The sequence below is a fragment of the Salvelinus alpinus genome, chromosome 2 (genome assembly GCF_045679555.1).
Source record: "Salvelinus alpinus chromosome 2, SLU_Salpinus.1, whole genome shotgun sequence".
In the NCBI taxonomy this organism is placed as follows: Eukaryota; Metazoa; Chordata; class Actinopteri; order Salmoniformes; family Salmonidae; genus Salvelinus; species Salvelinus alpinus.
In genome coordinates, this window is record NC_092087.1 from 118378061 (window position 1) to 118402560 (window position 24500).

The 24500-nt window shown below is 45.6% G+C and overlaps 3 protein-coding genes across 3 annotated transcripts; 2 read left to right on the top strand and 1 right to left on the bottom strand.

Moving 5' to 3' along the window:
- Positions 1-4254: 4254 nt before the first annotated feature.
- Positions 4255-16992, bottom strand: LOC139568459 (phosphoribosyl pyrophosphate synthase-associated protein 2-like). Its single transcript, XM_071390288.1, has 6 exons — positions 16642-16992; positions 15271-15425; positions 14833-14885; positions 14693-14759; positions 4516-4688; positions 4255-4433 (listed from the first exon to the last, which is right to left on the bottom strand). The coding sequence occupies exons 1-6, from the start codon at positions 16672-16674 to the stop codon at positions 4270-4272; spliced, it is 645 nt and encodes a 214-aa protein (XP_071246389.1). The 5' UTR covers positions 16675-16992; the 3' UTR covers positions 4255-4269.
- On the top strand, positions 7957-11634 carry LOC139568458 (uncharacterized). Its single transcript, XM_071390286.1, has 9 exons — positions 7957-8866; positions 8954-9130; positions 9221-9282; positions 9365-9451; positions 9539-9580; positions 9649-9822; positions 9902-10590; positions 10872-10983; positions 11078-11634. Exons 1-7 carry the CDS (start codon positions 8803-8805, stop codon positions 9935-9937), a joined length of 642 nt encoding a protein of 213 aa, XP_071246387.1. The 5' UTR covers positions 7957-8802; the 3' UTR covers positions 9938-10590; positions 10872-10983; positions 11078-11634.
- Positions 16993-17384: 392 nt separating the features above from the next.
- On the top strand, positions 17385-24259 carry LOC139542319 (chromosome transmission fidelity protein 18 homolog). Its single transcript, XM_071347595.1, has 3 exons — positions 17385-17637; positions 23047-23247; positions 24138-24259. Exons 1-3 carry the CDS (start codon positions 17550-17552, stop codon positions 24257-24259), a joined length of 411 nt encoding a protein of 136 aa, XP_071203696.1. The 5' UTR covers positions 17385-17549.
- The last annotated feature ends 241 nt before the right edge of the window (positions 24260-24500 follow it).

Genomic DNA, 24500 nt, shown 5'->3' on the forward strand with positions numbered 1-24500 from the left:
ACTGGGGGGTTGTGGGTAGTGTAGTCCTACCTCCTCCTGTATGTACTGGGGGGTTGTGGGTAGTGTAGTCCTACCTCCTCCTGTATGTACTGGGGGTTGTGGGTAGTGTAGTCCTACCTCCTCCTGTATGTACTGCAGTAGGAAGGGAGAAGCTCTCAGGTTGTCTACTGGGGGGTTGTGGGTAGTGTAGTCCTACCTCCTCCTGTATGTACTGCAGTAGGAAGGGAGAAGCTCTCAGGTTGTCTACTGGGGGGTTGTGGGTAGTGTAGTCCTACCTCCTCCTGTATGTACTGGGGGTTGTGGGTAGTGTAGTCCTACCTCCTCCTGTATGTACTGGGGGGTTGTGGGTAGTGTAGTCCTACCTCCTCCTGTATGTACTGGGGGGCTGTGGGTAGTGTAGTCCTACCTCCTCCTGTATGTACTGGGGGGGTGTGGGTAGTGTAGTCCTACCTCCTCCTGTATGTACTGCAGTAGGAAGGGAGACGCTCTCAGGTTGTCTACTGGGGGGTTGTGGGTAGTGTAGTCCTACCTCCCCCTGTATGTTCTGGGGGGTTGTGGGTAGTGTAGTCCTACCTCCTCCTGTATGTACTGGGGGGTTGTGGGTAGTGTAGGCCTACCTCCTCCTGCATGTACTGGGGGGTTGTGGGTAGTGTAGTCCTACCTCCTGTATGTACTGCAGTAGGAAGGGAGAAGCTCTCAGGTTGTCTACTGGGGGGTTGTGGGTAGTGTAGTCCTACCTCCTCCTGTATGTACTGGGGGTTGTGGGTAGTGTAGTCCTACCTCCTCCTGTATGTACTGGGGGTTGTGGGTAGTGTAGTCCTACCTCCTCCTGTATGTACTGGGGGGTTGTGGGTGGTGTAGTCCTACCTCCTCCTGTATGTACTGGGGGGTTGTGGGTAGTGTAGTCCTACCTCCTCCTGTATGTACTGGGGGGTTGTGGGTAGTGTAGTCCTACCTCCTCCTGTATGTACTGGGGGGTTGTGGGTAGTGTAGTCCTACCTCCTCCTGTATGTACTGCAGTAGGAAGGGAGAAGCTCTCAGGTTGTCTACTGGGGGGTTGTGGGTAGTGTAGTCCTACCTCCTCCTGTATGTACTGGGGGGTTGTGGGTAGTGTAGGCCTACCTCCTCCTGTATGTACTGGGGGGTTGTGGGTAGTGTAGTCCTACCTCCTCCTGTATGTACAGGGGGGTTGTGGGTAGTGTAGTCCTACCTCCTCCTGTATGTACTGCAGTAGGAAGGGAGAAGCTTTCAGGTTGTCTACTGGGGGGTTGTGGGTAGTGTAGTCCTACCTCCTCCTGTATGTACTGCAGTAGGAAGGGAGAAGCTCTCAGGTTGTCTACTGGGGGGTTGTGGGTAGTGTAGTCCTACCTCCTCCTATATGTACTGGGGGGTTGTGGGTAGTGTAGTCCTACCTCCTCCTGTATGTACTGGGGGTTGTGGGTAGTGTAGTCCTACCTCCTCCTGTATGTACTGCAGTAGGAAGGGAGAAGCTCTCAGGTTGTCTACTGGGGGGTTGTGGGTAGTGTAGTCCTACCTCCTCCTGTATGTACTGCAGTAGGAAGGGAGAAGCTCTCAGGTTGTCTACTGGGGGGTTGTGGGTAGTGTAGTCCTACCTCCTCCTGTATGTACTGGGGGTTGTGGGTAGTGTAGTCCTACCTCCTCCTGTATGTACTGGGGGGGTTGTGGGTAGTGTAGTCCTACCTCCTCCTGTAGTGATGCGCGTTTGTAGCAATACTGGCTGTATCCAAGGCTCAGCCAATCGTTCATGTAAGTCGCTCTGGATAAGAGCGTCTGCTAAATGACTTAAATGTAAATGTACTGGGGGGTTGTGGGTAGTGTAGTCCTACCTCCTCCTGTATGTACTGGGGGGTTGTGGGTAGTGTAGTCCTACCTCCTCCTGTATGTACTGCAGTAGGAAGGGAGACGCTCTCAGGTTGTCTACTGGGGGGTTGTGGGTAGTGTAGTCCTACCTCCTCCTGTATGTACTGCAGTAGGAAGGGAGAAGCTCTCAGGTTGTCTACTGGGGGGTTGTGGGTAGTGTAGTCCTACCTCCTCCTGTATGTACTGGGGGGTTGTGGGTAGTGTAGTCCTACCTTCTCCTGTATGTACTGCAGTAGGAAGGGAGAAGCTCTCAGGTTGTCTACTGGGGGGTTGTGGGTAGTGTAGTCCTACCTCCTCCTGTATGTACTGGGGGGTTGTGGGTAGTGTAGTCCTACCTCCTCCTGTATGTACTGGGGGGTTGTGGGTAGTGTAGTCCTACCTCCTCCTGTATGTACTGGGGGGGTTGTGGGTAGTGTAGTCCTACCTCCTCCTATATGTACTGGGGGGTTGTGGGTAGTGTAGTCCTACCTCCTCCTGTATGTACTGGGGGTTGTGGGTAGTGTAGTCCTACCTCCTCCTGTATGTACTGCAGTAGGAAGGGAGAAGCTCTCAGGTTGTCTACTGGGGGGTTGTGGGTAGTGTAGTCCTACCTCCTCCTGTATGTACTGGGGGGTTGTGGGTAGTGTAGTCCTACCTCCTCCTGTATGTACTGGGGGGTTGTGGGTAGTGTAGTCCTACCTTCTCCTGTATGTACTGCAGTAGGAAGGGAGAAGCTCTCAGGTTGTCTACTGGGGGGTTGTGGGTAGTGTAGTCCTACCTCCTCCTGTATGTACTGGGGGGTTGTGGGTAGTGTAGTCCTACCTCCTCCTGTATGTACTGGGGGGTTGTGGGTAGTGTAGTCCTACCTCCTCCTGTATGTACTGGGGGGGTTGTGGGTAGTGTAGTCCTACCTCCTCCTATATGTACTGGGGGGTTGTGGGTAGTGTAGTCCTACCTCCTCCTGTATGTACTGGGGGTTGTGGGTAGTGTAGTCCTACCTCCTCCTGTATGTACTGCAGTAGGAAGGGAGAAGCTCTCAGGTTGTCTACTGGGGGGTTGTGGGTAGTGTAGTCCTACCTCCTCCTGTATGTACTGCAGTAGGAAGGGAGAAGCTCTCAGGTTGTCTACTGGGGGGTTGTGGGTAGTGTAGTCCTACCTCCTCCTGTATGTACTGGGGGTTGTGGGTAGTGTAGTCCTACCTCCTCCTGTATGTACTGGGGGGGTTGTGGGTAGTGTAGTCCTACCTCCTCCTGTAGTGATGCGCGTTTGTAGCAATACTGGCTGTATCCAAGGCTCAGCCAATCGTTCATGTAAGTCGCTCTGGATAAGAGCGTCTGCTAAATGACTTAAATGTAAATGTAAATGTACTGGGGGGTTGTGGGTAGTGTAGTCCTACCTCCTCCTGTATGTACTGGGGGGTTGTGGGTAGTGTAGTCCTACCTCCTCCTGTATGTACTGCAGTAGGAAGGGAGACGCTCTCAGGTTGTCTACTGGGGGGTTGTGGGTAGTGTAGTCCTACCTCCTCCTGTATGTACTGCAGTAGGAAGGGAGAAGCTCTCAGGTTGTCTACTGGGGGGTTGTGGGTAGTGTAGTCCTACCTCCTCCTGTATGTACTGGGGGGTTGTGGGTAGTGTAGTCCTACCTCCTCCTGTATGTACTGGGGGGTTGTGGGTAGTGTAGTCCTACCTTCTCCTGTATGTACTGCAGTAGGAAGGGAGAAGCTCTCAGGTTGTCTACTGGGGGGTTGTGGGTAGTGTAGTCCTACCTCCTCCTGTATGTACTGGGGGGTTGTGGGTAGTGTAGTCCTACCTCCTCCTGTATGTACTGGGGGGTTGTGGGTAGTGTAGTCCTACCTCCTCCTGTATGTACTGGGGGGGTTGTGGGTAGTGTAGTCCTACCTCCTCCTGTAGTGATGCGCGTTTGTAGCAATACTGGCTGTATCCAAGGCTCAGCCAATCGTTCATGTAAGTCGCTCTGGATAAGAGCGTCTGCTAAATGACTTAAATGTAAATGTACTGGGGGGTTGTGGGTAGTGTAGTCCTACCTCCTCCTGTATGTACTGGGGGGTTGTGGGTAGTGTAGTCCTACCTCCTCCTGTATGTACTGCAGTAGGAAGGGAGACGCTCTCAGGTTGTCTACTGGGGGGTTGTGGGTAGTGTAGTCCTACCTCCTCCTGTATGTACTGCAGTAGGAAGGGAGAAGCTCTCAGGTTGTCTACTGGGGGGTTGTGGGTAGTGTAGTCCTACCTCCTCCTGTATGTACTGGGGGGTTGTGGGTAGTGTAGTCCTACCTCCTCCTGTATGTACTGGGGGGTTGTGGGTAGTGTAGTCCTACCTTCTCCTGTATGTACTGCAGTAGGAAGGGAGAAGCTCTCAGGTTGTCTACTGGGGGGTTGTGGGTAGTGTAGTCCTACCTCCTCCTGTATGTACTGGGGGGTTGTGGGTAGTGTAGTCCTACCTCCTCCTGTATGTACTGCAGTAGGAAGGGAGAAGCTCTCAGGTTGTCTACTGGAATGTTGAAAAAGCCCTGAATCTCCTTCTGATGAAGATCCACGGTGATGAGATGGGTCAGACCTACACACACGTCAGACCTAACACAGTGTAGATGAGCTGTTATCTCCAACACATCAGAGAGTAACATAACGCGTTGTCTCACCTGCCCGACACATCAGAGAGGCGATCAGCTTACAGACGATGGATCCCCGTTTCCTCATCTTACACTGTTTACTGTAGGGCAGGTACGGTAGCACGCCACACACACTCCTCGCACACGCCGTCACACACCCATACGCCATCACACACAGCTCCATCAGGCACCGGTTCACATCCCTGCACACACACACAGTTTACTGTTACGGTAACACAAATACACAGAGAGAGGGAGAGCTCCATTCATAAAATAATTTGAATGTTTAAAGTAGTGACTAAAGTATTCCACCCTGAATCTGTAGAACTGTGTGAAAATGTGTTAGAATCATAAGACTATAATCTGATGATGTAACAGAGATTTAGAATCATAAGACTATAATCTGATGATGTAACAGATTTAGAATCATAAGAGTATAATCTGATGATGTAACAGAGATTTAGAATCATAAGACTATAATCTGATGATGTAACAGAGAGTTAGAATCATAAGACTATAATCTGATGATGTAACAGATTTAGAATCATAAGAGTATAATCTGATGATGTAACAGAGATTTAGAACTATCGCATTGTATTCTTTTGTAGCTATACAAGCAGGGTGCAGCTGTGAAACCAATAACAGAAAACCGTTGGTGAAAGCAGACTTACCCGCCCAGGGAGGGGAAGTGAGAGGCTTGTAGAATATTGTGAAACACGATAACTATGTGTGGGTATAGTGGGGAAATACAGCCTGGCTGAGCAGAGAGAAGCCTGTGATAAGAACTTGTGTGTGTGTGTGTGTGTGTGTGTGTGTGTGTGTGTGTGTGTGTGTGTGTGTGTGTGTGTGTGTGTGTGTGTGTGTGTGTGTGTGTGTGTGTATAAAAAGACTAGCTTTGCACCAGAGAAGCAGAGCGCTCTCTGAATAAAGAACGGATCCTTTGTATGCTGGGACTCTTGTCTGTTTATTAAAACTGGAGCCTCTAGGATACAGATAAGAGTTATAACATAGTTCAGTTAGAACATTGAGATAGAAATTCTCGTGACATCCATACAGTGATGAGGGGTGTTACGTTCCCACAAGACAAACTCAAAATGTTGCTCACAACAAAAGGACATCCCTTTGATTCACCTGGTCAGTCTATGTCATGGAGAGAGCAGGGCTAGGAGGAAGAACAGAGGACTGAAGATCAGTCTATGTCATGGAGAGAGCAGGGCTAGGAGGAAGGACGGAGGACTGAAGATCAGTCTATGTCATGGAGAGAGCAGGGCTAGGAGGAAGAACAGAGGACTGAAGATCAGTCTATGTCATGGAGAGAGCAGGGCTAGGAGGAAGGACGGAGGACTGAAGATCAGTCTATGTCATGGAGAGAGCAGGGCTAGGAGGAAGGACGGAGGACTGAAGATCAGTCTATGTCATGGAGAGAGCAGGGCTAGGAGGAAGGACGGAGGACTGAAGATCAGTCTATGTCATGGAGAGAGCAGGGCTAGGAGGAAGAACAGAGGACTGAAGATCAGTCTATGTCATGGAGAGAGCAGGGCTAGGAGGAAGAACAGAGGACTGAAGATCAGTCTATGTCACGGAGAGAGCAGGGCTAGGAGGAAGAACAGAGGACTGAAGATCAGTCTATGTCATGGAGAGAGCAGGGCTAGGAGGAAGAACAGAGGACTGAAGATCAGTCTATGTCACGTAGAGAGCAGGGCTAGGAGGAAGGACGGAGGACTGAAGATCAGTCTATGTCATGGAGAGAGCAGGGCTAGGAGGAAGAACGGAGGACTGAAGATCAGTCTATGTCATGGAGAGAGCAGGGCTAGGAGGAAGAACGGAGGACTGAAGATCAGTCTATGTCACGGAGAGAGCAGGGCTAGGAGGAAGGACGGAGGACTGAAGATCAGTCTATGTCATGGAGAGAGCAGGGCTAGGAGGAAGAACAGAGGACTGAAGATCAGTCTATGTCATGGAGAGAGCAGGGCTAGGAGGAAGAACAGAGGACTGAAGATCAGTCTATGTCATGGAGAGAGCAGGGCTAGGAGGAAGAACGGAGGACTGAAGATCAGTCTATGTCATGGAGAGAGCAGGGCTAGCAGGAAGGACGGAGGACTGAAAATCAGTCTATGTCACGGAGAGAGCAGGGCTAGGAGGAAGAACGGAGGACTGAAGATCAGTCTATGTCATGGAGAGAGCAGGGCTAGGAGGAAGAACGGAGGACTGAAGATCAGTCTATGTCACGGAGAGAGCAGGGCTAGCAGGAAGGACGGAGGACTGAAGATCAGTCTATGTCATGGAGAGAGCAGGGCTAGGAGGAAGAACAGAGGACTGAAGATCAGTCTATGTCATGGAGAGAGCAGGGCTAGGAGGAAGAACGGAGGACTGAAGATCAGTCTATGTCATGGAGAGAGCAGGGCTAGGAGGAAGGACGGAGGACTGAAGATCAGTCTATGTCATGGAGAGAGCAGGGCTAGGAGGAAGGACGGAGGACTGAAGATCAGTCTATGTCATGGAGAGAGCAGGGCTAGGAGGAAGAACAGAGGACTGAAGATCAGTCTATGTCATGGAGAGAGCAGGGCTAGGAGGAAGGACGGAGGACTGAAGATCAGTCTATGTCATGGAGAGAGCAGGGCTAGGAGGAAGGACGGAGGACTGAAGATCAGTCTATGTCACGGAGAGAGCAGGGCTAGGAGGAAGAACAGAGGACTGAAGATCAGTCTATGTCATGGAGAGAGCAGGGCTAGGAGGAAGAACAGTGGACTGAAAATCAGTCTATGTCACGGAGAGAGCAGGGCTAGCAGGAAGAACAGAGGACTGAAGATCAGTCTATGTCATGGAGAGAGCAGGGCTAGGAGGAAGAACAGAGGACTGAAGATCAGTCTATGTCACGGAGAGAGCAGGGCTAGGAGGAAGAACGGAGGACTGAAGATCAGTCTATGTCACGGAGAGAGCAGGGCTAGGAGGAAGGACGGAGGACTGAAGATCAGTCTATGTCATGGAGAGAGCAGGGCTAGGAGGAAGAACGGAGGACTGAAGATCAGTCTATGTCATGGAGAGAGCAGGGCTAGGAGGAAGAACAGAGGACTGAAGATCAGTCTATGTCATGGAGAGAGCAGGGCTAGGAGGAAGAACAGAGGACTGAAGATCAGTCTATGTCATGGAGAGAGCAGGGCTAGGAGGAAGGACGGCAGACTGAAGATCAGTCTATGTCATGGAGAGAGCAGGGCTAGGAGGAAGAACGGAGGACTGAAGACAGCAGAACGCCTCAAGATAAAAACTGAATACATCTGTAAATCTGACTAAATATTAGCACTTCACTCCACATACTCCTGGGAAATAACCTTCAACCTGGACAACAAAACAAATGATAACCTTCAACCTGGACAACAAAACAAATGATAACCTTCAACCTGGACAACAAAACAAATGATCACCTTCAACCTGGACAACAAAACAAATGATCACCTTCAACCTGGACAACAAAACAAATGATAACCTTCAACCTGGACAACAAAACAAATGATAACCTTCAACCTGGACAACAAAACAAATGATCACCTTCAACCTGGACAACAAAACAAATGATCACCTTCAACCTGGATAACAAAACAAATGATAACCTTCAACCTGGACAACAAAACAAATGATAACCTTCAACCTGGGGCCTGTTGCACAAAAGTAGAATTAAGACATCCGGGATAAATGACTCAGCTGAGCTCAATGAAGCCAAAACATGTGCGTCCAGGCTTAATTGGTTGCACAAAGACCAAGCCAGGATGAGCAGACACGGATTCATTAAGCCAGGTGAAACCAATCCTGGATAGGTGCGCGCTCACGGCTCACTCAAATAGACCCCGCCACAGATCACAGATTAACTGATTTACCATGGCAACTAGAGCCGCGTACTTTTCCCCGTCGGAAGCACAAATCCTCATGGAGGCATACGAGGAGGTAAAAGATATAATTAAGAAGAAAGGCAACACCGCCACAGTGATAAAGCAAAGAGAAAAAGCGTGGCAAAGTATTGCAGACCGCCTGAATGCGTAAGTAGTGCACAATTACACACTCACCGCTCCGCTGAAACATCACAATTACAATTCAAATATTTAATTCACATCTCCAAAAATGCAGTTGTACTGTAATTATGAAACGGTTAAATTTTTAATTGAAATGCACTGCAGATATGAGTGAAATTGTGTAAAGTAACTCCATCACACTGTATAAAGCTATGATAAATTTTTTGATATTTTTACTGAAAACAAGACAAAAATACCAAGTAATTTTTTGCAGTGTGACTCCATTAAATGTGTGTGTGTGTGTAGATTAAACATGAACGGGCCAAAACGGACATGGCAGCAGGTCAAAATCAAATACAAGAACATTCTGCAGAATGGTATGGTCCCTGACTAATATTTAACAAAGCACAAGCATATATTGTACCCAGAAGGTGCCTGCTCACACATTGTCTGTACTGTTTTAGCAGTGAAAAAGAATACCCACAGACAAGGCACGGGTGGTGGGTCACCAAAGGCTGACCTTACCCCAGCAGAGGACATGGCCTTGGAGCTAAATAAAGGCAGGCCCGTCTTAGAGGGGATCCCTGGGGGGAAAGAGACGAGCATAGGTTCCTCCCAAGATGCCACCCGCTTCATTCAAGGTATGTCCTTCCATCTCTACATGGGATACAACCACATTCATATTGAATCAATTTGGACTGTCTGACTTTGGTTTACCTATTGCCTTGCAGTGTCTGGCAGCACTGTGTTCCTGTTAGAGCCACCAGCACAAGCACCAGACGATGCTGATCCAGTGAGTACTCCATCAAAGGCATACTGTAGGCCTGGCATGTCTTGTCTACTAGCTTCAATATGAATCCGATTAAATGTGATAGGGTGAAGGCCCCAGTGCAGCAGCAACAGCACATGATGGAGACGATGATGAGGAGGAGACCATCTCTCTGGATTCCAGAAGGCATGAGGTATCATGTTAAGACTGTGAAAGTACTATTTACTCTACAATGGTGAGGAGTCCTCATCAAAATCAAAAAATCGAATTTCTTTTACAGGACCCAGATGCTATACAGTGGGAAAACCAGCCTGGCAACATAGTGCGTATTAATAAAAGGACACCACATCCTGCCAAATTCCAGCTGCGCTAATTGTATTGTGTTCACAGAGCTCACAAGCTATCAGAAAGTTGTATGGCAACCACCTCCGGCGCCAAATAGAACTGGCAGACATAGACATTCAGTACAAGAAGAAAAAGATGGAAAATCTTGCACTGGAGTCCGAAATAAAAAAGAGGACAATTAGGAAACTGGACCTTGAAATAAAAAAACTTGAGAGGGAGGTGAGATATGCCTTCAATGTACACTGTATGCTAACTGTAACACAAATGTATTAATCATTATTTTTCTTTCCTCCCCCAGCTCCAAGAAGATGACACAGCTCAAAATAAAAATTAGGTATATTCTCGTAAAGTCAAGTGAGCCATGACATATGAGCTCTTATTGTGAGCACACAGGACGGTGGCATCTTTCTAAGGTTTTTTTTATTTTCCCAGCAATCAGTACAACCAAGTCATTGTTATAAGGCATCGCCCTCTTTTGCCCACCCCCCCAGCACCAGGTGTGGCCACTAGCCTATATGAAGGCCCAAAATTGTGTGTTCCTTTCTGCTCTGACAATGGCATGCCCATTCGTGCGAGATGTGGTGGATGAAGAAGCACTTGTGCTGAGGAGAGCCTTCAGGCGAGAAAGGGTCTTCAGGGACCGGTTGGACCCACTGGCCTTCCCTGATGACCATCTATATGAAAGATACAGGTTTTCTGCAGATGGCATCAGGTATCTATGCAGACTACTGGGTCCCAGGATTAAGCACCGCACTGCACGGAGCCATGCACTGAGTGTGGAGCAAATGGTTTGTGTGGCCTTGCGCTTTTTTGCTAGTGGAGCCTTCCTGTACTCAGTGGGGGATGCAGAACAGCTGAACAAGGCCACAATTTGCCGCACAATAAGGAGTGTGTGTCTGGCTATCAAAGCATTAGCAGATGTCTTCATCTCCTTCCCTGGCCACAGAAGACTCTGTGACATCAAAGAGGAGTTCTATAGGATTGCAGGTAAGAGGATCTACAAATTACAGGACAACTGTTAACACATAGTAGGATACTCATTACTTTGTGTGACAGGTTTCCCCAATGTCATTGGTGCAGTGGACTGCACACACATAAGGATAAAAGCCCCCTCAGGTGCCCATGAGGCCGATTTTGTGAATAGGAAATCCTTTCACAGCATTAATGTTCAGGTGAACATAACTTTTTGATATTGTCCATTGACGAACACTCTGCATTGCCAGTGATGTGCATTGATTGGTGTAATATTCCTCATCTTATGATTTCAGATGGTCTGCAATGCTGACTGTGTGATCAGCAATGTTGTGGCAAAATGGCCTGGCTCAGTCCATGACTCCAGAATCTTTCGGGCCTCTGAAATCTATCAGTGCCTATCACAAGGTAAGCCACACAACCCCTATTTATAACCATCATGGCTGTGTCAAGAATATCACTGTGTTTATGAGGTAGTAATGATGAGATTTTGTGTTGACAGGTGAATTCTCTGGTGTGTTGCTGGGAGACAGGGGGTATGGCTGCCAGCCTTTTCTCCTGACACCTTTCACAGACCCCCAGGAAGCACAGCAGGCCTACAACCATGCCCATGCCAGGACCAGGGCCAGAGTTGAAATGACCTTTGGCCTCCTGAAGGCACGCTTTCACTGCCTTCACAAATTAAGGGTCAGCCCTGTTAGGGCATGTGATATTACTGTGGCTTGTGCTGTCCTCCACAATGTGGCCTGCCTGAGGAAGGAGAGGGCCCCCAGAGTGCCACCAGCCATGGACTGGGACAATCCGGCAATCTTCCCTGATGACGACAGTGGTCGGCTGCTGAGGGACCAATATGTGTTGAATTATTTTAGTTAGTATGTGTGCTTTCAATTTTGGTTAAATATGTCCTGCGGTGGCAGAGGAATTTGGTTTTTTTTGGGTTCGTTTTTTGACGAATTTGGCCTCTTATGATGTTTGTGCGGTATACTGTGTGTAATACAAGGCTGCAGGGAGGCTACTGCATCCATTCATTTGTCTGTTCAGTTGATGTGTATGGATTTGTCCTGCATATATTTTAGTGTGCAGACATGCAGGGTGTGTTATATACAGACCTTTGAATGTGTATGTATCATTTTGTATAATATGCTTGGATTCTGTGCTTTCCATCTTGTAGAGTCACTGTGACTTCAGTTTCGAAAGGAGCTGATGGTTTACCTGCTTTGTTTTGTCCTTATTCAATAAAGGAACATAATGTTACACATTGTGTTTTTATATTCATATGGAATGTGTATTTGTTTATATGACAGAGTACTAGGGCCACACTGAAGAAAAAGGATAAAGTCATAAATTTATGAGGCTGGTTCTTTCTGCAGAAAAGCTACATATTGTTTTTACAGTTTTGATACTTATGACAATGTGATACTTAATATTCTGGCACATCAGCATGTCTTTGTTTATGAAACCATACTGAAGTACAATTTCACGAAATGCCCCACATCTGTCATTTTAACAACTGTCCTCCTTTAAAACAACTGGTTACAATATTATGACTTGTGTTTTTTTCCCCTCTGTGGCCCTAATATTCTATCATTTTATATATAGCCTTATAGTCTATGGGAAACTGTAAATTATCTAATGATAGCAACATCATCTAAAAATCATTTTTTATCCAAAATCATTGAAATTAATGATCACAAACGTTTAAATAATAACAGTGGGTCTAGTTATATGTGATAACAATGTATAGTGAGCAGTGAAATAACTATTGGTTTCCATTTGTGGTGACTGCTGACTGACATTAGGGATGAGATTAAATAGATCCTGGAATTTAGCCTGGTCTGGAGCAGGCTAGCTCCACAGAATAAATCTCCATGGTAATTTATACCATAACATATCCTCCTGCCCCCTATCCATCTTTAGTGCAACCGGATTACGGATCAATTGAGCCAGGATCACCAAGATATCCTGGCTTAATCCCTTATCCTAGTTTTGTGCAACAGGCCCCTGGACAACAAAACAAATGATAACCTTCAACCTGGACAACAAAACAAATGATCACCTTCAACCTGGACAACAACAAAACAAATGATAACCTTTAACCTGGATAACAACACAAAACAAATAATAACCTTCAACCTGGATAACAACCAAACAAATAATAACCTTCAACCTGGATAACAACCAAACAAATAATAACCTTCAACCTGGATAACAACCAAACAAATGATAACCTTCAACCTGGACAACAAAACAAATGATAACCTTTAACCTGGATAACAAAACAAATGATAACCTTCAACCTGGACAACAAAACAAATGATCACCTTCAACCTGGATAACAAAACAAATGATAACCTTCAACCTGGACAACAAAACAAATGATAACCTTCAACCTGGATAACAAAACAAACGATAACCTTTAACCTGGATAACAACAAAACAAATGATAACCTTTAACCTGGATAACAACACAAAACAAATAATAACCTTCAACCTGGATAACAACCAAACAAATAATAACCTTCAACCTGGATAACAACCAAACAAATAATAACCTCCAACCTGGATAACAACTAAACAAATAATAACCTTCAACCTGGATAACAACAAAACAAATAATAACCTTCAACCTGGATAACAACAAAACAAATACCACGTGTATCTATCAAGAAGCCTTTAATTGGACGGTGTATACCACGTGTATCCTGAAAGAAGCCTGTAATTGGACGGTGTATACCACGTGTATCCTGAAAGAAGCCTGTAATTGGACGGTGTATACCACGTGTATCCTGATAGAAGCCTGTGATTGGACGGTGTAAACCACGTGTATCCTGAAAGAAGCCTGTAATTGGACGGTGTAAACCACGTGTATCCTGATAGAAGCCTGTAATTGGACGGTGTATACCACGTGTATCGTGAAAGAAGCCTTTAATTGGACGGTGTAAACCACGTGTATCCTGATAGAAGCCTGTAATTGGACGGTGTATACCACGTGTATCCTGATAGAAGCCTTTAATTGGACGGTGTATACCACGTGTATCCTGATAGAAGCCTGTAATTGGACGGTGTATACCACGTGTATCCTGATAGAAGCCTGTAATTGGACGGTGTATACCACGTGTATCCTGAAAGAAGCCTGTAATTGGACGGTGTAAACCACGTGTATCCTTATAGAAGCCTGTAATTGGACAGTGTATACCACGTGTATCCTGAAAGAAGCCTGTAATTGGACGGTGTATACCACGTGTATCCTGAAAGAAGCCTTTAATTGGACGGTGTATACCACGTGTATCCTGATAGAAGCCTGTAATTGGACGGTGTATACCACGTGTATCCTGAAAGAAGCCTGTGATTGGACGGTGTATACCACGTATATCTATAACGAAGCCTGTAATTGGACGGTGTATACCACGTGTATCCTGAAAGAAGCATGTAATTGGACGGTGTATACCACGTGTATCCTGAAAGAAGCCTGTAATTGGACGGTGTATACCACGTGTATCTATAAAGAAGCCTGTAATTGGACGGTGTATACCACGTGTATCCTGAAAGAAGCCTGTAATTGGACGGTGTATACCACGTGTATCCTGAAAGAAGCCTTTAATTGGACGGTGTATACCACGTGTATCCTGATAGAAGCCTGTAATTGGACGGTGTATACCACGTGTATCCTGAAAGAAGCCTGTGATTGGACGGTGTATACCACGTATATCTATAACAAAGCCTGTAATTGGACGGTGTATACCACGTGTATCCTGATAGAAGCCTGTAATTGGACGGTGTATACCACGTGTATCCTGAAAGAAGCCTGTAATTGGACAGTGTATACCACGTGTATCCTGATAGAAGCCTGTAATTGGACGGTGTATACCACGTGTATCCTGATAGAAGCCTGTAATTGGACGGTGTATACCATGTGTATCCTGATAGAAGCCTGTGATTGGACGGTGTACACCACGTGTATCCTGAACCCTGTGATTGGACGGTGTACACCACGTGTATCCTGATAGAAGCCTGTGATTGGACGGTGTACACCACGTGTTTCCTGATAGAAGCCTGTGATTGGACGGTGTAAACCACGTGTTTCCTGTATATAGGACTAATACAACTTGAAACTGACGGTGAGATGGTCTGGATGATGTAGACGTCTTTCCCTCTGACCGACTCCTGGATCTGGATACGCGTTTCTATGGAGACAAGAGGTCAGGGGTCACACAGAACCATCATCATCACCATCATCATCATCATCCTCATCCTCACCTCCATTAGAATCCTGGTAGACTTCAGTCTTCCCCAGCTCTACGCCCAGTCTCCTATAGACAGACAGGAGGTGTTATATAATACTCAACTAGAGGTGTTACAGTCTCCTACCAGAGGGAAAGGTGACATGCTATTCAACTCCAGGGTTTAGCTCCGGTCCTGCTCTAACTAAATCAAGGTCCTGGTGAAGAGCAGCTGTGTTAAAGCAGGGCTGGAGAAGAAGCCTTTACAGCGGCTAGTTCAGAGAACCCTGAGGGGTGCGTTCAGCAGGACATAACGTTTTGGAACGTTCAGATACAAAATGTCATGTAGAACAAGCATTTCTATCTGACATGTAGTACGAGGGAATCATGTCCTCTCTAGTCAAGGCGTTTCTATCTGCAACCGCCCTGGCCTAACCTGGAACGTCTGGAAGGTGGGTGTGGCCTATCGACTCACCCTGCGATCCTATTGGCCAGCTCCATACAAGAGGGGGAGGAGTTAGCGGAGAACAGGACCAATCGGTCCTTTAGTTTGTCTACATTGGTCTTAGCCCCTCCCTCTGGGGGCGTGGCCAGACCCTGTCTGGGCTGCCACACTTCAGTGAGACCGTCCTGGAAAACACACAACATTATTACCACACAAATCACATGTGCCAAATACAACAGGTGTAGAACTTACTGTCAAATGCTTACTTACAAGCCTTTAACCAACAATACCGTTTTAAGAAAACAGGGTTAAGAAAATAAAGTAAAATAAATAATGTTTTTTTAAAATCACACAATAAAATAACAATACTGTGTCTATACACAGTCTCAGGTTTTGTTCAGTGGGCGAAACACTGGGATTCAATAGCCAATAGGTTACATTAGCAGACAACCATGAACCGGCTATAAAAACATTCACACAGAAACCCTCATCACTTCCCCTCTGTGTCCAGTAGCTCGCTACTGTAGCTACCTGTCCTCCAGGTATTGTTGGATTCAGAACAGCAGAGTAACGACAACATGAAAGACGAAGATAAACTAGCTAGTAGTATTAAGTAACGTTAGCTACTGTAGGTACCTGTCCTCCAGGTATTGATGGATTCAGAACAGCAGAGTAACGACAACATGAAAGACGAAGATAAACTAGCTAGTAGTATTAAGTAACGTTAGCTACTGTAGCTACCTGTCCTCCAGGTATTGATGGATTCAGAACAGCAGAGTAACGACAACATGAAAGACGAAGATAAACTAGCTAGTTTAAGTAGCTAGAGAACTAACTCTCTCGTCTACCAGCAGGGTTTCCCAAACTCAGTCCTGGTATTTACTCTAGCACTACACAGCAGATAGAAATCATCAAAGCCTGATGATGAGTTGGTTATTTTGAATCTGCTGTGTCGTCCTAGGCGCAGGGCCCAGGGGTTTGGTCTTCCGGTACCTTACCTGGTGGTTACCATGGTGACATCGGGGATGGGATCACCTGGCTGCTCAAGCACTTCCTGACAGCTAACGTTAGCTAGCAACAAACTAAGGGGTAAAAGTTCTTACATACCAAACCACTTATATTTACAATGTTCCAAGTCTAAACTAGCAAGAATATAACTAGCGTTACAGTTATATAACACTTTAATTGAGAGACTTTTAGGGGTTTAAGTTAGCCAAGGTAAAACCCGCCAGTAGTAACTGACAGTCTCGTAATGAGCTGAACTCGTTACCAGTCATTATCCCACGTCCAGCGGTCTATCCCGTACTTCACCGTTTATAGTATTAGATGTGTCCAGGTTGCGATGCTTTGGGGAACTGACAGACAATATAAACAACGTCGTTAATCTAATAAATCTCTCACCAGTTTGCTTTCGGTGTCCAGTAAAAGTCGCATTAATTGTTCTTTCCAAACCACAAGTCAACCCACTGGAGAGTTCTGCTAACAGCTGTTTAGCAGACAGACACGAGTAGCAACGCCACCCAGCGGTAGAGTTTAGCCTCACACGTTATGTCCTCTCCACCGGAGTCTTTCTGTTTTCACAAGAAGCCTATGTCTTTAGAGATCTTGTGGGAGAAATGGTCACCAATAGTTTACTCTGGTTTTATCCGCAGTAGTGTAGAATTTACTCTGCTGCTCAAACTAACTGTCCGACGGAGACGGAAGCACCCGGAACATAAATATCTGGACCAGGGAGTTTCTAAACCAAGAGGCGCAACATTGTGAGACTTCCGGGAACACTTGTGAAATAGACCAAACTGACCTGTCCGGGGGTTTACGGTTTGAGAAGTCAACAATTCTTCCTTATAGTTGTTAATTTTCCCTGAAATCTAAAAGACACCATCTAGTTTCAAGCCAATGTTTTAAGTAGTTGAACATGTTATTTCTCCAACCTCGTGAAAATGACACACTGACACGTTTTCATTTTTGGCAGAAACAACTTTATATCAGAAGTGTAACTTTGATTTTGACTGCCTGCACATGCGCAGTTCGGCGCGACGTCGCCATGACATCGCCTATAAGTGTGATCGGGATTTCTATTGGACAAGCAGTTTAGTCTGTCTTTGTCTGGACCATCCAATCACGAGCGAGAAAACAACTTTAACCCGGAAATAGTTACCCAAAGAGTTTACCGCGAAATTAAGCAGACAGACAGCGACGGGAGAAGAAAAATAGCACGGAACCGACTGAAAAAGTAGCATTACATAGATATTATTATACACTAGTAGAACACCTCGGCTGTCCGGTACATACCGGTAAACTTGACGACTATGGACGAGTATGACGAGATGTTCGGGATAGAGGACGAGTATGATCAACAGTTCGCTGATGAGCTTGAGGTTCTGGCTGAGATGGACTGTGAGTAGTAGCCTAGCTAGATGGAGAAAAGTTAGTCTGGTCAAGACAAAATATCCAAAAGTATTATTGTTAAACCGACTTTTCTAACCGCGGGTCGACTTGTTTGTTTCTCACCTGGGCGTCAGGTGATATAACTCAGAACGGGCAGTAGGCTATAGCAGCGTTTTGAAAAGTCGCTTTATAGGGGGGTCGTCAATAGTTCAACATGTATTTGTCACACGCGCCGAATACAACAGGTGTAGACTTCACTGTGAAAGGCTTATTTACGAGCCCCTCTCCAACAATGCAGAGGTAAAAAGTAGGGAAAGATTAGGAATAGTAAGACAATACCCAGTGACGACCCGTTTTTAGCTGTTATTTTGGCATTAATACGTGTCACTTCAGTTAGCAACAACGTAAAAAAATATATATATATATATATAATAAAAAAATCATTGGGTTAAAAAAGCTGCATACAAACATAGTCTCTTTCTTGTTTTCTTGAGTAAGGCAGCTCCACAATGCAGGTGATTCAGTCTAGCTCAGGTCTTTCTGTTGTGGTGGGGAGGTAGCCAGTGGGACATATGGGAGCGTATGAGTTGGTAATGTTCTCCAGTTGCGCCTTGATTGGCTCACTGTTCTGTCACTCATGGGGACACTACGTCACCGCCAAATCTAAGGGTAGAGCTCGAAAATTCAAGGCCCTTGTAGTGCTGCCATAGAGTTGCATTAGAAGTGCCCATCCAAGAAGTCTCAAGGTCATTGGCCACAGATGCAGTGGGTTAACTCAAATACTTGCGTTCTCTGTCCTCAATTGCATTTCCTCGTCTCCTTCTCAAAACCCATTGGATGAGAAGGTCAGAGGTCCCTCCCCTCTCACCTTCTTATCCAATGTGTTTTGAGGGGGAGAGAGGACGTGAGGAATGAAGGAAATGCAGTTGACCTCCCTCTCAAAGCCCATTGGAGGAGAGCAGGGGAGGCTCCTCCCCTCAGGCTACAATGCACTTTCAAGGAGAGGCAAGTAGTGGAGTAAACAAGGACAGAGGAAGCAAGAATGAGGTCTAGTTATCACACACACTGCGTGTAGAGTTTACTGGTTATAATGGTGTCATTATGAGAATGATTTAGTTGGCCCAACCCATTGTATTATATTATTAAAACATATAGGAGTGTTTAGCACGGCTATAAATGATAGAGCAGTTGACTAAACCACAAACAGACCTGCTACTAGGCAGGACAAAGAAACATGCTTTGTCCATGTGGCATTTAGAATGACGTGTAGATGTTGTGTTGTTGCTAGGGGGAGTTATGGTCTCATTGTGACATGTAGATATTGTGTTGTTGCTAGGGGGAGTTATGGTCTCATTGTGACGTGTAGATGTGTTGTTGTTGCTAGGGGGAGTTATGGTCTCATTGTGACATATAGATGATGTGTTGTTGCTAGGGGAAGTTATGGTCTCATTGTGACATATAGATGATGTGTTGTTGCTAGGGGAAGTTATGGTCTCATTGTGACATGTAGATGTTTTGTTGTTGCTAGGGGGAGTTATGGTCTCATTGTGACATGTAGATGTTGTGTTGCTAGGGGGAGTTATGGTCTCATTGTGACATGTAGATGTTGTGTTGCTAGGGGGAGTTATGGTCTCATTGTGACATGTAGATATTTTGTTGTTGCTAGGGGGAGTTATGGTTTCATTGTGACATGTAGATGTTGTGTTGCTAGGGGGAGTTATGGTCTCATTGTGACATGTAGATGTTGTGTTGCTAGGGGGAGTTATGGTCTCATTGTGACATGTAGATGTTGTGTTGCTAGGGGGAGTTATGGTCTCATTGTGACATGTAGATATTGTGTTGCTAGGGGGAGTTATGGTCTCATTGTGACATGTAGATATTGTGTTGCTAGGGGGAGTTATGGTCTCATTGTGACATGTAGATGTTGTGTTGCTAGGGGGAGTTATGGTCTCATTGTGACATGTAGATATTTTGTTGTTGCTAGGGGGAGTTATGGTTTCATTGTGACATGTAGATGTTGTGTTGCTAGGGGGAGTTATGGTCTCATTGTGACATGTAGATGTTGTGTTGCTAGGGGGAGTTATGGTCTCATTGTGACATGTAGATATTTTGTTGTTGCTAGGGGGAGTTATGGTTTCATTGTGACATGTAGATGTTGTGTTGCTAGGGGGAGTTATGGTCTCATTGTGACATGTAGATGTTGTGTTGCTAGGGGGAGTTATGGTCTCATTGTGACATGTAGATGTTGTGTTGCTAGGGGGAGTTATGGTCTCATTGTGACATGTAGATGTTGTGTTGCTAGGGGGAGTTATGGTCTCATTGTGACATGTAGATATTGTGTTGCTAGGGGGAGTTATGGTCTCATTGTGACATGTAGATATTGTGTTGCTAGGGGGAGTTATGGTCTCATTGTGACATGTAGATGTTGTGTTGCTAGGGGAACTCTTAATTCTGTAACTGCACATGTGATAACCCACTAGTACATTATAGACACTGATGTGTCAGAAATAGTTTGCTCAGAGGGAATTTAATATCCTACTAGTCAGTGACAACTGTATGGCGTTTATGACAGCGTCTATGAGCTTATTACAATATTATAGACACTGTCCTGGGATTTCCTGTCTTCTATCTAGAGGAACCCCTTCCTGTATTATAGACACTATGTCCTGGGATTTCCTGTCTTCTATCTAGAAGAACCCCTTCCTGTATTATAGACACTATGTCCTGGGATTTCCTGTCTTCTATCTAGAAGACCCCCTTCCTGTATTATAGACACTATGTCCTGGGATTTCCTGTCTTCTATCTAGAGGAACCCCTTCCTGTATTATAGACACTATGTCCTGGGATTTCCTGTCTTCTATCTAGAAGAACCCCTTCCTGTATTATAGACACTATGTCCTGGGATTTCCTGTCTTCTATCTAGAAGAACCCCTTCCTGTATTATAGACACTATGTCCTGGGATTTCCTGTCTTCTATCTAGAGGAACCCCTTCCTGTATTATAGACACTATGTCCTGGGATTTCCTGTCTTCTATCTAGAAGAACCCCTTCCTGTATTATAGACACTATGTCCTGGGATTTCCTGTCTTCTATCTAGAATAACCCCTTCCTGTATTATAGACACTATGTCCTGGGATTTCCTGTCTTCTATCTAGAGGAACCCCTTCCTGTATTATAGACACTATGTCCTGGGATTTCCTGTCTTCTATCTAGAAGAACCCCTTCCTGTATTATAGACACTATGTCCTGGGATTTCCTGTCTTCTATCTAGAAGAACCCCTTCCTGTATTATAGACACTGTCCTGGGATTTCCTGTCTTCTATCTAGAGGAACCCCTTCCTGTATTATAGACACTATGTCCTGGGATTTCCTGTCTTCTATCTAGAGGAACCCCTTCCTGTATTATAGACACTATGTCCTGGGATTTCCTGTCTTCTATCTAGAGGAACCCCTTCCTGTATTATAGACACTATGTCCTGGGATTTCCTGTCTTCTATCTAGAGGAACCCCTTCCTGTATTATAGACACTGTGTCCTGGGATTTCCTGTCTTCTATCTAGAGGAACCCCTTCCTGTATTATAGACACTGTCCTGGGATTTCCTGTCTTCTATCTAGAAGAACCCCTTCCTGTATTATAGACACTATGTCCTGGGATTTCCTGTCTTCTATCTAGAGGAACCCCTTCCTGTATTATAGACACTGTCCTGGGATTTCCTGTCTTCTATCTAGAGGAACCCCTTCCTGTATTATAGACACTATGTCCTGGGATTTCCTGTCTTCTATCTAGAGGAACCCCTTCCTGTATTATAGACACTATGTCCTGGGATTTCCTGTCTTCTATCTAGAAGAACCCCTTTCTGTATTATAGACACTGTCCTGGGATTTCCTGTCTTCTATCTAGAGGAACCCCTTCCTGTATTATAGACACTATGTCCTGGGATTTCCTGTCTTCTATCTAGAGGAACCCCTTCCTGTATTATAGACACTATGTCCTGGGATTTCCTGTCTTCTATCTAGAAGAACCCCTTCCTGTATTATAGACACTATGTCCTGGGATTTCCTGTCTTCTATCTAGAATAACCCCTTCCTGTATTATAGACACTATGTCCTGGGATTTCCTGTCTTCTATCTAGAGGAACCCCTTCCTGTATTATAGACACTATGTCCTGGGATTTCCTGTCTTCTATCTAGAAGAACCCCTTCCTGTATTATAGACACTGTCCTGGGATTTCCTGTCTTCTATCTAGAGGAACCCCTTCCTGTATTATAGACACTATGTCCTGGGATTTCCTGTCTTCTATCTAGAGGAACCCCTTCCTGTATTATAGACACTATGTCCTGGGATTTCCTGTCTTCTATCTAGAAGAACCCCTTCCTGTATTATAGACACTATGTCCTGGGATTTCCTGTCTTCTATCTAGAAGAACCCCTTCCTGTATTATAGACACTATGTCCTGGGATTTCCTGTCTTCTATCTAGAATAACCCCTTCCTGTATTATAGACACTATGTCCTGGGATTTCCTGTCTTCTATCTAGAGGAACCCCTTCCTGTATTATAGACACTATGTCCTGGGATTTCCTGTCTTCTATCTAGAAGAACCCCTTCCTGTATTATAGACACTGTCCTGGGATTTCCTGTCTTCTATCTAGAGGAACCCCTTCCTGTATTATAGACACTATGTCCTGGGATTTCCTGTCTTCTATCTAGAGGAACCCCTTCCTGTATTATAGACACTATGTCCTGGGATTTCCTGTCTTCTATCTAGAAGAACCCCTTCCTGTATTATAGACACTATGTCCTGGGATTTCCTGTCTTCTATCTAGAGGAACCCCTTCCTGTATTATAGACACTATGTCCTGGGATTTCCTGTCTTCTATCTAGAGGAACCCCTTCCTGTATTATAGACACTGTGTCCTGGGATTTCCTGTCTTCTATCTAGAGGAACCCCTTCCTGTATTATAGACACTGTCCTGGGATTTCCTGTCTTCTATCTAGAAGAACCCCTTCCTGTATTATAGACACTATGTCCTGGGATTTCCTGTCTTCTATCTAGAGGAACCCCTTCCTGTATTATAGACACTATGTCCTGGGATTTCCTGTCTTCTATCTAGAAGAACCCCTTCCTGTATTATAGACACTATGTCCTGGGATTTCCTGTCTTCTATCTAGAGGAACCCCTTTCAGTATTATAGACACTGATGTCTGTCTCTCTGTGTGTGTGTGTGTGTATTCTGATGTGTGTCTCTCTCTGTCTGTCTGTGTGTGTGTGTGTGTGTGTGTGTGTGTGTGTGTGTGTGTGTGTGTGTGTGTGTGTGTGTGTGTGTGTGTGTGTGTGTGTGTGTGTGTGTGTGTGTGTGTGTGTGTGTGTGTGTGTGTGTGTGTGTGTGTGTGTGTGTGTGTGTGTGTGTGTGGTCAGTTGATCCAGCCCCTTCCACTAAGCGGTCAGAGTTCCGGAAGCAGAAGCCTCAGTCGTTCCAGGAAGCCGTCACCGCTGGTGACCAGCCACTCAGGAGCCAGTCACAGGCATCGTCAGAACGGAGCCTCGGCCAATCGGAAGCCCCGTCTGTGGCGTGTGACGGAGAGGACATAGAACACTTGCTGGCAGACGAGCCAATCAGTGAGTAGCTCCTCCCTCTTCTCTGCCGTTAGTGTGATGACTTGAGAGAGAGTACTGTGGTGTCTGTCGTTGATATATTTGTATGTGTGAGGGAGAGTACTGTGGTGTCTCCTGTCGTTGATATATTTGTATGTGTGAGAGAGAGAGAGAGTACTGTGGTGTCTGTCATTGATATATTTGTATGTGTGAGAGAGAGTACTGTGGTGTCTGTCGTTGATATATTTGTATGTGTGAGAGAGAGAGAGAGTACTGTGGTGTCTGTCATTGATATATTTGTATGTGTGAGAGAGAGTACTGTGGTGTCTGTCATTGATATATTTGTATGTGTGAGAGAGGGAGAGTACTGTGGTGTCTGTCGTTGATATATTTGTATGTGTGAGGGAGAGTACTGTGGTGTCTGTCGTTGATATATGTGTATGTGTGAGGGAGAGTACTGTGGTGTCTGTCGTTGATATATTTGTATGTGTGAGGGAGAGTACTGTGGTGTCTGTCGTTGATATATTTGTATGTGTGAGGGAGAGTACTGTGGTGTCTCTTGTCGTTGATATATTTGTATGTGTGAGGGAGAGTACTGTGGTGTCTCTTGTCGTTGATATATTTGTATGTGTGAGGGAGAGTACTGTGGTGTCTCTTGTCGTTGATATATTTGTATGTGTAAGAGAGAGTACTGTGGTGTCTGTCGTTGATATATTTGTATGTGTGAGAGAGAGTACTGTGGTGTCTGTCGTTGATATATTTGTATGTGTGAGAGAGAGTACTGTGGTGTCTGTCATTGATATATTTGTATGTGTGAGAGAGAGTACTGTGGTGTCTGTCATTGATATATTTGTATGTGTGAGAGAGAGTACTGTGGTGTCTCTTGTCGTTGATATATGTGTATCCGTGTGTAGCTCCCAAGGCTAAGCGTCTGAGGCAGGATGTGGCTAAGAAGCTGTTTGAGGTGTCTCAGGTTGATGACATCACCCCCCCGTCGTCTCCAGAGGAGTTCCATCGACCCCCGAGCAGCAGGTAGGACCGTAGGATCAAAGGTCATACTAGAACCAGCTGACCAGCCCTCTAATAACCCACTAGTACATCAACTAGAACCAGCCCTCTAATAACCCACTAGTACATCAACTAGAACCAGCCCTCTAATAACCCACTAGTACATCAACTAGGACCAGCCCTCTAATAACCCACTAGTACATCAACTAGAACCAGCCCTCTAATAACCCACTAGTACATCAACTAGGACCAGCCCTCTAATAACCCAC